Source organism: Ranitomeya variabilis, chromosome 1 (genome assembly GCF_051348905.1).
Source record: "Ranitomeya variabilis isolate aRanVar5 chromosome 1, aRanVar5.hap1, whole genome shotgun sequence".
Taxonomy (NCBI): Eukaryota; Metazoa; Chordata; class Amphibia; order Anura; family Dendrobatidae; genus Ranitomeya; species Ranitomeya variabilis.
This window is the reverse complement of record NC_135232.1, coordinates 514,786,296-514,800,075: the sequence shown is the minus strand read 5'-3', so window position 1 is coordinate 514,800,075 and position 13,780 is coordinate 514,786,296. Positions and strand designations below refer to the sequence as shown.

The 13,780-nt window shown below is 44.6% G+C and overlaps 1 protein-coding gene across 10 annotated transcripts in view; it reads right to left on the bottom strand.

Annotated features, from left to right (window-relative positions):
• Nucleotides 1-13,780, bottom strand: part of PTPRS (protein tyrosine phosphatase receptor type S) — a 721,726-nt gene that overhangs the window by 405,034 nt on the left and 302,912 nt on the right. For all 10 annotated transcript variants that reach the window (XM_077253515.1, XM_077253581.1, XM_077253506.1 and 7 more), the window contains exon 4: nucleotides 9,669-9,810. In XM_077253515.1, the coding sequence (XP_077109630.1) occupies nucleotides 9,669-9,810 (142 nt within the window). The remainder of the gene's footprint in view (nucleotides 1-9,668; nucleotides 9,811-13,780) is intronic.

Below are 13,780 nucleotides of genomic sequence, written 5' to 3'. Positions count from 1 at the left end.
CTCCTCCAAAAGAACTAGACATCAGAACATACCTCGCCAACATTAATCTGCCGTCCTTAACTAAAGAAGAGACTGAATCACTTTCCGCTCCCTTCTCCATCCCAGAGGTAGAGGATACCATAAACCACCTTAAACCCCACAAATCTCCTGGGCCAGACGGCTTCAATAATGCTTACTACAAAGCCTTCAGCAAAATCCTTGCCCCCCCCATCTAACAGAGCTTTTTAACCACACCGCCAAAATAGGATCCTTCCACAAGAAATGCTGGAGGAGTCTATCATTCTAATCCCCAAACAAACAGGTGACCCCAGATCCCCCAACAATTACAGACCAATATCCCTGTTGAACACAGACATTAAGATCTTTTCAAAAATTCTTGCCAACAGGCTCAGTGATATCCTACCTAACCTTGTAGCGAACGATCAAATGGGGTTTGTCAAAAATAGACAACCTGCCGACGCCACGAGAAGAATTCTGAATTCCATCAAACTTACAAACCTTACTAAATCACCAACAGTACTTATATCCCTATACGTCGAGAAAGCCTTCGACCGCATCGACTGGCTATTCCTCAAACAGACCCAAATTAAATTTGGCTTCAACAATAACCTTGTCTCCACATTCATGACACTCTACAAGTGTCCCACGGCAAGAGTTATCTGCAACAACCATATCTCGGATGCTTTCCCCATCAGCAATGGCACAGGACAGGGCTGTCCCCTCTCCCCCCTACTCTTCAATCTGGCACTAGAACCTCTGTTGGAGCATATCAGACAAAACCCTTATATAACTGGAATACCCGCAAACAAGCGCTAGCACAAGATCAGCTTGTTCGCGGACGATATTATCTGGACTCTCACAAATCCGGTATCCTCCACACTAGAAACCTTCAACAAATTGGATACTTTCTCGGCCCTTTCTAAATTTAAGATCAATAACTCAAAGTCCAACATCCTACCCATACACGTTAGCCAAAAAGAAATTCAACACCTAAACACCTCTGTATCATTTAATTGGTGCAGAGAAGAAATCCCTTACTTAGGTGTCATCATCAACAAAAACCTAGAAAAAACAGCCACATCTAATATGAAAAAATTAACTGACTCAATTTTAAAAGACTGCATTTCCTTCAAAGACAGGGACCTGTCCTGGTGAGGGAGAAATTTGGCAATCAAACTATTTACGCTCCCCAAAATCCTATACATCTTTAGATGCATCCCACTCCCCATCTCCACGTCCTACCTGACGGTGATCCAAGCTCATCTGAATAACTCTGTTTGGAACAATAAAAAATCTAGAACAGATACTAGATCTCTATATAAGAAGAAAAACCATGGTGGAATGAGCCTTCCTAACATTCATGCTCACTACCACTCACTTCTTCTTAAACAGAGCGCCCACTGGTTTTCAGACCAAAAAAAGCCGGCTCGGTACGACTTGGAGTTGGAAATAAACGAGGGCAAGCCACTCAAATCTTTGATCTTTAAAGCCATAGCTAGCTCCCACCTAAACACCTCTAAGCACCCGATATTCTAAGCAATTTCCCTTGCCTGGTCCAGAGTATCCAGAGTAGAGGGCCGCAGCCAAAACAGATCCACTCTCCATAAGCTACCTCTCGCATTTATCTACTCATATTTTAACCTACCTCTGCCCCCCTTCTGGGCCGACCTAAAAATCCTAACCCTGGGGGACATTTCGGATGGTCCTAATCTTTTGAATTTTAGCTCCCTAAAGTCCAAATTCAACGCACCCTCGTCCTCCTTCCTTGAATACATTGTATTGAGGGAAAACGTTAAACTTTTTCTAGGCCTCAAACTTAGATTTTCGGAGCCATCTTTAAAAATCTTAACCAACCTAAACCACCGAATATTCTGGGGCCATACGTTTATTTACGACTGCTTCAATAAAGACACCTCTTTCGTAAAAAATGCTTATATCCTAGCCTGGGAGAAGTCCCTAAACTTATCCGCTTCCACAGACGACTGGGAAGAGGCTTTTTCAACCACATACTCCTCCACAATCTCTTTGTCTCTTTTAGAATCCCATTTCAAAATTTGTTCCAGATGGTACTACACCCCAATTAGACTCTCACACATAAACCTGTCCATCTCCCCTCTCTGCTGGAGAAATTGCGGACACAGGGGTGAGTTGCTACACGTTTTCTGGAACTGCCCCATTGCTACTACCTTCTGGTCAAACATCTCCTCGATAATCGCCAAACTTCCAGGCCCTACAGTTACCCTTTCTCCTCAACTAGCTCTCCTCTCATTGGACACCCACCTCCTAGACAGTTCTCTGGTAAAAATAATCTTACACCTATGCATGGTCGCCAAAAACTCCATAGCATACCACTGGAAAAACACAAACCCTCCCCAACGAAACCACTATAATTAAATTAATGTCGCAACACAGGGACCTCGAACTCAATTTCGCTTTATCCAATAACGAGTTTAGCAAGTTCTACCAGAAATGGTATAGGTGGGACCAGTTTTTTCCTCCTTGAATGTCTGCTGCTACCTCAACTCACTTTCACTACCATAAGGTAACATAAGATGGTGCCTGCCTCACACCTAATTCCTCCCTGATAGCATATTTGCCTCGCCTGGGAGCTCTCTACTTATATAGCCTCTGCACTAATCTTGCTGTTAGAATTAACAGCCCGTCCAAGGGACATGACCCTTGCTTTTCATGAGCCAAAGTATGCCTAGCTCGAGGGCTTGACCCTTGCTCTATACAAGTTAAAATGTACCTGTTTCCTGCTTACGTTATACATTATATTTTATATAACGAACAGTTATTAGACAGTTTGTTCCAAGGGCTGTGTCCCTTGCTTCATTAAGGCTTACTGTAGCCTCTCCGCACTTTATTGTGTGATTTGTTTGTTTCACTTCCCTTTTTTTTTTCCTGTCCACCCTTAACCACCCCCCCCCACCTCCTCCCTCCCCCCTTTTTCCTCCCCTGTTCCTCATACTTGTTAAAAAAATAATAAAGCCTTGGAAAAATGAATAGTGATCATTCTGACACCTCTTGTGCCTCACAGAGCTTTATAAAATTGAGCAGTGAAGAAACAATAAATGACATTTTTTACTATTAAAATGTTGTTTAGCTCCAAGTTTTTCATTTTTGTAAGGGCTAATAGGAATTTTTTTTACAACACAGGTCCATTTTTTCTTGAGTATGTAATGAGCTGGCCGGCTCTGACTGTTCTGTTATCATTGACATAGAAGAATCTGTGACAGACACTGCCCCCGTGTGGCCAGAAGTTATACCTATGCCAAATGTGATTACAGAGAAACAAACTGTATTTGCAAAGCTCCCCCCTGTTATGTCATGTGACCAGGAAGGAGGAAGAGAGGAAGAAGAGCCCGGGAAATCAGTCTGTGCAGAGAGAAGTCTGTGTATGCTGGTGCCCTCCTGTGAATGCGATATAACAGATTGTCTGGATGATCCCTCTCCCTTGAAAGCTGACTTCCAGATCCTGAACCCACGAACTGTAAGCGGGTCCTCTGTTGAGAGGCCGAATATTCACTCAGCGGTGACATATCCACAGATCCTGAACCCACGAACTGTAAGCGGGTCCTCTGTTGAGAGGCCGAATATTCCACCCCTACCTGCCGTACCCCAAGGACTACAGTCTGGACCTGAGAGACGGAGCTTTGTTTAATCCCTGCAGAGACAGACAGGCCTGCGACGTGGGAAGATAATCTTCTGGAGCAAAGTGACTGGTAACGTGTGGATAGGGACAGTGAGGGAAAGTTTGTTATTACACGTTATTTCTGTGAATAGGTATATTTTGTACTGTCTATTATTGTGTTCCGCTGTGTTAAGAAAATGTTTAACAGTAAAGATACGTTTGTTAAGATGGAATCTGAGTGTGGAAGTTTTGCTGAGCCAGATCATGGATATACATGGGCGAACTTGCCCTCGGTCACTTCATCTGGCGTAGTCGGCAGGATCTGTGCCCAGCAAGATTCCCACCCAGGCCCAGTATACAGTCAGAAACCGCCGCCGGTGTCCATTGTAAACCAGGTCAGGAAATTTGGCGGGCGAAACTACCCCGTACCAGAGTGGGCGGAACAAGTGCGGATACTGGGAGAAATGTATAATATTGACCCTAAGACCTTGGCAGAAATGGCGGTACTGACACTAGAGGGGGAGGCATGGACGACAGTCAGACTGGAGACGGTCAGGGGGCAGCGTGTGTTGGAGGATTTGGTGCAGGTGCTGGAAAAGACCTATGGACCTACTACGTACCAGGGAACACTGCGATACCTGTTCTTTAGACGGACACAGCTTGAATGGGAAGACATTCCCCAGTATGCAAATGCCCTTCAGGTACTCCTTGAACAAGTCTGTGCAAGAGGGGAACAACTGGCTACTATAGCTCCTCGTGACCTGGTACTGAGAGACCAATTCGTTATAGGGCTGAGAGACCAGTATCTTAACCGTACGCTACAGGACTTGATTCGGATGACGCCGACTCTCACCTTCGCTGAAGTTCAGCAGGAAGCCATAGAACGTTCTAGGGGACCCGTCATGGATGTGGGGACTCAGAGCACTGCGTGCAGATCCATATTAGACATTAAACAGCCCAACAGTGACACCGAGAAGCTGAAACAGATGGTAGCAGATTTACAGCAACAGGTGTCACAGTTAATACTAGAACGACAGAGAGACCAGCGGATACGACCTAGCCGTCCCGCGGGACTGTGTTGGTCATGTGGTGACCCCCGTCATAGGGCGAATCGTTGTCCTCAACGAACAAACCATCAATTACCACGACGAACCGAATATCAGCTACACCCACGAGCAGAGCCACCACGCCAGGTCTCACCACAATGGCCGCCGTTAAACTAGACACCCCTGCAGCTGAGGTTCGAGCAGCAGGGGGGGACAGAGAACGGGGTGTAGAAAAACAGAACCAGCGGCTGATAAGAAGAATCTGGGAGGAGATTGAGAGTCTGGGGAAAGCCCTTACTGCCGTTCTGGGGACCAGCGGCCTATCCCAAGATAACATGCGGAAGCCGCCAGAAAGAGTTAAAGGAGAGGTACGCAGCATGAAGGCGGTTTCGGTGGTGGCCCCAGAGTGTAACTCCGTATCCTGGGGTGAAGAGCAACCGCAGATGACAGATGTCCCCTACCGAGGTCGACGATACAGGCTGAAGCGCCCTCCAGACAGACGCAGACGTGAGTGCTGGACGTGCAGAAAGGTGGGACACATGTCCAGAAATTGCCCTACCCGAGAAGAGCGGTGGCAGAGATCCGCTCACCCCTCTGAGGGTCCTGCTAACTGGAAGGAACGACGCCCCTGGAGGGAATGGTACGGCTGGAAGAGAAGAGTTCCACCTAGGACAAGACTGCACCGTAACATGTTGCGCCCCTGCCGTTCTCAGCCTGACTCCTCTCCTGTGATACCTAGAGAGATGGATGTCACTAATACTGTGGGAGACACCGACACCGGGGATGTAGAGGTAGAAGACATACCTACCCCGGCTCGCCTGACTGACACGTCTGCACCCCTTACCTCCTCGACTGACTTACCGACTGGGGCGGAGAGTGGAGTGACTGATCGGGGAGAGAGACTAGCACCCGTTAGGCGGACAGCGAGGACCACCGCAGGAGTGCCCCCGGGACAGTCCTACAGAGACCAATATGTGTGGCCCTCTTCACAGCCGGGTCCTACAACCTCCACAGCCATCGCCGCCCTGGAGACAGTCGTTGACAGGGACTGCCAACCTTCAAGTGGGGGGGCGTGTAATGAGCTGGCCGGCTCTGACTGTTCTGTTATCATTGACATAGAAGAATCTGTGACAGACACTGCCCCCGTGTGGCCAGAAGTTATACCTATGCCAAATGTGATTACAGAGAAACAAACTGTATTTGCAAAGCTCCCCCCTGTTATGTCATGTGACCAGGAAGGAGGAAGAGAGGAAGAAGAGCCCGGGAAATCAGTCTGTGCAGAGAGAAGTCTGTGTATGCTGGTGCCCTCCTGTGAATGCGATATAACAGATTGTCTGGATGATCCCTCTCCCTTGAAAGCTGACTTCCAGATCCTGAACCCACGAACTGTAAGCGGGTCCTCTGTTGAGAGGCCGAATATTCACTCAGCGGTGACATATCCACAGATCCTGAACCCACGAACTGTAAGCGGGTCCTCTGTTGAGAGGCCGAATATTCCACCCCTACCTGCCGTACCCCAAGGACTACAGTCTGGACCTGAGAGACGGAGCTTTGTTTAATCCCTGCAGAGACAGACAGGCCTGCGACGTGGGAAGATAATCTTCTGGAGCAAAGTGACTGGTAACGTGTGGATAGGGACAGTGAGGGAAAGTTTGTTATTACACGTTATTTCTGTGAATAGGTATATTTTGTACTGTCTATTATTGTGTTCCGCTGTGTTAAGAAAATGTTTAACAGTAAAGATACGTTTGTTAAGATGGAATCTGAGTGTGGAAGTTTTGCTGAGCCAGATCATGGATATACATGGGCGAACTTGCCCTCGGTCACTTCAAGTACATGTAAGCAGGAAATATTTTTCAAGCACAGTGCAAGGCTCAGAAGGGAAGGCACACCATACTATAGTGCAGATTTTACTGTTATGGTTTGCAGGTGCCATGACCCACTGGGCAAGCCTCTAAGTTGCCAGATCAGTTGACCCCCCCATAAGTTACCCCATTTTACAAGCTACACCTCTCAACAAATTCTTCTAGGGATGCACGGGTGTGTCACAGAATTTTATACCATTGGTCAGTGAAGAAAAAATAACTGAATTTTTATCACCAAAATTTTGTTTTAGCCCCAGATTTTACATTTGCACACAAGAAGGGAGTAAAACGTGCCCCATAATTTGTACCACAATTTCTACTAAACATGGCAATACCCCATATGTGGCTGTACAGTACTAATTAGCCATAAGGAGAGACTCTGGAGGAATGGAGCGCAGATTTTCCTAAAACAGTTTGCAGACTCCATATACAGAGCCCCAATCACTAGAAGAGCAGATTCCCCACCCTCAAGTGACCCCATTTTGGAAGTTTATACCCTTTGGGAATTTCTCTACAGGTGTAGTTCTGATTTTGACTCCATGAGTATTTTCCAGAAACAAGCACCAATGAATGTCGCCAAGTGAAAATTGCAAACTGTCGTTGTAATGATCAGTACGCAGTAGTGACCAGTACATTGTAGTGACCAGTACATTGTAGTTACCAGCACGTTGCAGTCACCAGTACGTTATGCAATTTCATAATCGTGGAGACATGCACCTATAAGTTAGGCGGGATCTCATCACTTCAGAAATGCCAAACATGTAGTTTAAGTACACTGTGGGGCTCGGAAGGGAGGGGGACATTTGAATTTGGGAGAGCAAAATTTGCTTAATTTCTTTTGGAGGGCAAGGAGCCATTTTGCTTTTCCAGAGCAAATGTACTACCAGCAACGTGGAACCCCCCTATATTTCCGTTAACAGATGACAGACCTGAGTGGGGGCTTGTGGATTGATTTGAACCTTTTAGTGGGAACATTTTACATAACATTTATCCAGCGCTCTATGCTGAGCACTTACTTTGGGGTTTCCATCTAAATCTCTGAGTGATGTGATTCTGATGAAACCCCTGAAAGATCCATTCACTGTAATGAGGCAGCAGAGTTATTCTGGACTCCGTCTGGCCTCTGTTCAGGGGTGTCCTTTTCAGAAGTACACAAAACTGTGGCCGTCGGCACTTTTATGCAATCCTAAAAAGACGGATACACCGGATCACAGGTCAGACGGTGTCCACAGTGCTTCTATCTGCCTCATTATAGAGAATCTTCTGCCAGGGGTTCTGTCTGAATCACGTATTTCAGAGATTTACATGTGAACCCTGGTGTAAGCGCTCAGCGCAGTATAAATGTGAGCCGATCTTTTTGAGGCAGAATGAAAAAAATCAACAGCGGGTGAAGAATTGGTTTTATTTATTTTTCAGCATTCCTGTGCTATGCAAACTGTTCAATTGCAGCATTTAGGGATTAAAGTGTCGGGAGCGGTGCGGGACCGCTCCTGGCACTGAGTGTCGGGTGTCAGCTGTCTGAATCAGCTAACACCCGGTGGTGATCACGCCCGAACAGCTCGTGTGGACGCCCAATTGCCTGGACGTATCCATCCATCCCAGGTCAATAAGGCGCAGGTCACAGGGACGTATGGATACGTCGAAGGTGGGAAAGGTGTTAAAAAAAAACCTAAGTTTAGTTTTTCATATTTTTTAAAACTACTTTTTAGTTTATCTGTTAGTCCCCTTTAGTGACTTGAAATGCCGTGAACATTTGAGTCTTTTTATTTTTTACATATTTGTAAAAACATTTTTTTTTATTTTTTACTTTATTAGTTCCCTTAGGGGACTCGAAATTTCAATCATCTGATTGCTTGTACTATACAGAGCAGTACATCACAATCTCTTATAAACGCCAGCTACTGGCTGGCTTTCACAGGAGAATCATCATGACAAGCAAGGAGGTCTTCAGCAGACCACCCGGCTATCTTAGCAACCTATGATTGCACCGATGGGAGTGTGGAATGACGTTCCCCCCTACCGACGCATAGTAAGTGCTGCTGTCAGACACTAACAGTGGTATTCAACAGGTTAACAAACACGATCTCCCCTGCTTCCAAGAATATTAAAGGCATATGATAGCTGATTAAATCAGCCATCATCTGCCAGGAAAGATGCGGGCTTGGCATGCGAGCCTGCATCAAAGTCAGGGAGCCGCATGTCACGTACTGTTACGTCATATATCATATATAAGGGTTTAAAATATTCATAACTGCACTCAGTAAGTTTGCATTAATTCCTGGGAAGCACCTGAAGGATTAACAAAGTGGACATAAAAATGTGGTAACAGGAGAAAGTGGACATCACATTTTTTTGCATATTATGATCCCGAATACAGAACTATCCCATATGTGGTTGGAATCTACTGTTTGGGCACATGTACCGTGGCTCTGCATGTTCCCACCTTGTGATAACCATTAGTGATGAGCGAGTATACTCGTTGCTCGGGTTTTCCCGAGCACGCTTGGGTGGTCTCCAAGTATTTGTAACTGCTCAGAGATTTAGTTTTTGTTGAGGCAGCTGCATGATTTACAGCTGCTAGCCAGCCTGAGTACGTGTGGGGGTTGACTGGTTGCTAGGGAATCCCCACATGTATTCAAGCTGTCTATCAGCTGTAAATCATGCAGCTGAGGCAATGAAAACTAAATCTCCGAGCACTTACAAATACAGGGAGATCACCCGAGCGTGCTCGGGAAAACCCGAGCAACGAGTATATTCGCTCATCACTAATAACCATTAGATTTTATAAGGAAATTAGAATTTCATTAACTCCAAGGATTTGGATTTGTTGGTTCCGTGAAAGGAACAACTATTGCCACTGTATTTATGTGATGCTTCGGCTTCCATTCAAATGTATGAGTGATGTAGTACAACATTTTATTTCCCTTTTTATGATAACAAAACAGGTCCAAAAAAGGAAATAACTACTGGACATGTGAACAGCGCCTTATGTAACTGTTTCATTTGTGACAAGTCTTTCCATAAAGAGATGAGATCCACATCGATATTTACCAATTCTCTTACAATACTGCTGTACTGAGAAAGTTAGAAAACAAATGCATCAGTCGTAAATTGTTCTTGTACCTCTCAAGACAGTAAGTTTGGCACTGACTGTAGATTCACCCAGAATGTTCTGAGCAACGCATTCATACACATTTTCATCCCGTGGCGTGCGCAGAGGCTGAATACGTAGAACTGCACCAGCTCCCTCATCAAACTCTATTGTCTGGGGGAGTAAAAAGATGTGTAAGCATTGTAACTTATCAGAAGACAAAAATATTTCATAAAATCAAATAAAACAGACATTAGTTCAACCGAATGTTCACAGGTGACAGATGGACGCTAGGGCTACACGGGGGACATGAAATCGCAGTGACACATTGGATGTAAGTATTTGATATAGTGTTGCATTGTGACTTAAGACTTACAGAGACAGAGTCACATACACTGTGTTCCAAATTATTATGCACAAAGAGTTTAGGAGTGATAAGGTTAGAATTTTTTTGTTTGTCATTTAAACTCTTTGATGGTGATGTGTGTCAGGGCTCTTTATATCACTGAAAGCAGTTGCAGATACCTGTGCAAATTAGTTTGGCAGGTGTGTCCAAATAAAGGCAAGACTACTTAAGAAGGCTGTTCCACATTATTAAGCAGCCTACATTTTTTGCCAAAATGGGAAAGAAAAATGATGTGTCGGCTGCTGAGAAGCAACAAATTGTGGAGTATTTAGGTCAAGGCATGACTACAATCAACATTGCCAAGACACTTCATCGTGATCATCGCACAAGAAGTATGTAGCTGATTCCCAGCGCACACGTGTGCGTGCTGATAAGGAAAAATTGAGGACTCTTTCCAACAGGCAATTGCGTAAGGTTAAAATAGCAGATGCAAAAATGCCTTGTCATAGCAGCAGACAAGTTTTTGAAGCTGCTGGTGCCTCCAGCGTCCCCAGAACAACAAGATGCAGGGTCCTTCAGAGGTGCGTAAGCCATCCTGTTGACCACCTCTATCCACTGCACACAAGCAGAAACGGCTCCAGGGGCCAAACGATACATGAAGACTGACTTCCAAACTGTTTTGTTTACCGATGAGTGCCGTGCAATGCTCGATGGTCCAAATGGATGGAGTGGAGGATGGCTGGTTGATGGACACCCCATGAAAACACGGCTAAGGTGCCAACAAGGAGGAGGTAGAGTAATGTTTTGGGCTGTAATCATGGGGAGAGAGATTGTCGGCCCCTTTATGATCCCTGAAGGGGTAAAAATGAACTCCATAATCTATGTGGAGTTTCTAAAACAACACTTCCTGCCATGGTTCAAGAGGAAGAACCGTGCTTTCCACAGCAAGATCATTTTCATGCATGATAATGCACCGTCTCATGCTGCAAAAAAACACATCTGTATCTCTGGCTGCTATGGGCATAAAAGAGGACAAACTTATGGTGTGGCCACCATCTTCCCCTGACCTCAACCCCATTGAGAACCTCTGGAGCATCATCAAAAGGAGTGTCTATGATGGCGGGAGGCAGTTCACATCTAAGCAATAGCTCTGGGAGGGTATTCTGTCCACATGCAAAACAATTGAAGCAGAAACCATCCAAAAACTGACAAATTCAATGGACGAGAGAGTTCAGAAGCTTCTTTCGAACAAGGGGTCCTATGTGCAAATGTAACATCACCTAGAATAAAGTTTTCACTTGAAAACTGTTTGATTTCATTTTGTAATAAGCTGATAATGCTTATAACTTCACAATTGACCATTTTTTTGTTCAAAATAAAAAAAAAAGGTTGAAAACTCTGCTGTGCATAATAATTTGGAACAGGCATTTTGAGTGTTTATTTTTTTTAAAAAGATACTGTTTTCATAGGCAGTTTGTTCCAAAACATTGCAATTATACTAGAATAGTAGATGACTGGAAAATAACAATGACTGCAATTCAGATAGGTAATTTAGAGAAAATATGAGGAAATATTATTTGCATAATAATTTGGAACACAGTGTATGTTTCCAAATGTGCTGAATGTTCTGTCGCTGGTCGCAAGTCACACATGACATGCAACTCATCATCAGACTGGCTGTTTATTTACAGCAAAATCACAGTTCTATCACAGCTCAATAGTCGCACGCATGGCAGCAAGTAGCGGTCAAGTGTACAGATGTTTTTGATGGGCAACTTTTCTGAGAATTCATGTTGCGTGACACATCACCGTGTAGCCCCAAAGTAAGGGCAGAAAGGTCTGCTGCTGAAATGGATTTCTGCAAGCCCTATTCAAATGATTGGGACAGTCACTGAAATCTCTGCAACAAATCTGTACTTTTTTTTTATTCTGCATACTTTTTTGCATTCATTTTTAATAGAGTTTACTATGCAATAATAGTATAATAAGTTTATATTATGAGTCAGTAATGTGAATATAGCAAATACAGGAATGTACATATTTTTAGCTTACCTTTAGTACTTTTGGACAATAATTTTTTTTGTGCTGCCGAGAGCTATGTTTAAAATTTTGACTGTATGAGGACTGCTTTTTTTTTTTTGTAGGAAAAGTTGTATTTTTCTGGTAGTATATTGGTGTACATAGAATTATCTGAACCAAAAGGTGAGGCCCTTAAATGGTTTTGGAGAGATACATTTAATAATATAAAAAAATTGGGGAGAACCCCCCAAAAATCAATCTCTATTAAATCATAAAAAATAACTTTTATTCAAAGCAATTCAAAGATTGAGGATGCACCTCACCAATGTCCCATCACCAGATGAAGCAGCACCCGTGGTGAAACATGTTGGGGGGACAAGTGCTATAATCATGTTTGTCCTATTCAGCCAATAAGTGCTGGCACCCAGGGGTGTCATCCTATTCCCAGGGGTGTCATCCCATGAGGGGTGCATCTTATAGTCTAAATGTACTTGCTTTGGCTATCGTGGGGAGGTGGGGGAGTAGCAGTGGCGGAGCAGCGGGTCACAGGAGGCTACTAAAGGGAATGAATATTCACTGCATTCCTCACCCATGGGCGTGGAGGGCAGTGAATATTCATTTCTCTTCAATAGCACACTGTTAGCCGCAGCAGCCGACTTCCTGCAGCTGCTGGGCTTTCGCAAGTGCCCGCTACTTAACATGCATTCTAGGGTTAAGGCAATCCAAATTCACTGCTCTCCACTCCCATCAATGTGGAATGCAGTGAAAATTAATTCCCTTTAGTAGCGTGAATGCCCGGCAGTTGCAGGAAACTGGCGGCTGCGGCTAACACTGTGCCCACAATTAAAGACCAATGAATATTCACTGTTCTCCACTCACATAGTCCCGGTGTGAAGAGCAGTGAGTATTCTAGCAGCTGTCCTCAGCTTGTAAGCAGTGTATGCCATCCCTGCATGCGCTGCTTACAAGCGTAAATTAGATGCTGGCATCAGAACAAGACGCTTCGAGGGAGCTCAGGGAAGGTAAATATAATGGTTTATGTTTTTTTATGTTTTTCTGAAGGGGGTCATGCATACCAGGATAGGAGTGAGGGGTCCATGCATACCAGTATAGGGATGAGGGGGCCATGCCTACCAGGCTAGGGATGAGGGGGACATGCCTACCAGGCTAGGGATGAGGCAGAAAAAACCCTCCAAAAACAGATTTAAGGGTTTGTAAATCAGTTTAAACACTACAAAAAGGAAAAAAAACCTCTAAAATGTAACTTTTAATAATATAATATAAAATTCACTCAAGGTAAATACAGAGACTCTCAGATAGATCCATGAAAAGTCAATTGACTAATATTTAGTAGCAAAGATTGGGAAGAAGGGGGAATAGTATCTCCCTAGTAGGCCCTAGAAGCGACCCTACCAATCTGCAGAGGTTGGCACCCTAGTTGTTGACGAAGTGGCGCCCCCGCTCAATGTCAATGTCCCTAAGGCTGGGTTCACACTGTGTTGCTGGCATCCGTTAGACGGACTACGTTACACAGCGGCATAACGCGGTGTAACTTAGTCTGTTTAACGCCGCCATTGACTCCAATGTCGGACGCCAAGAAAGCAGTAAAGAACCAGCGCTCCTTCCAGGTGTAATATTCCAAAATGAAAACTTTATTGAGCCATGTAACAGCAACGTTTCGACCCGAAGGTCTTTGTCAAGCATAACACATCCTGTCAGGGGATGGCTTTAAATAGTGTCGATGTTACAACCTACACCAACCACAATTGAGCCAACCCC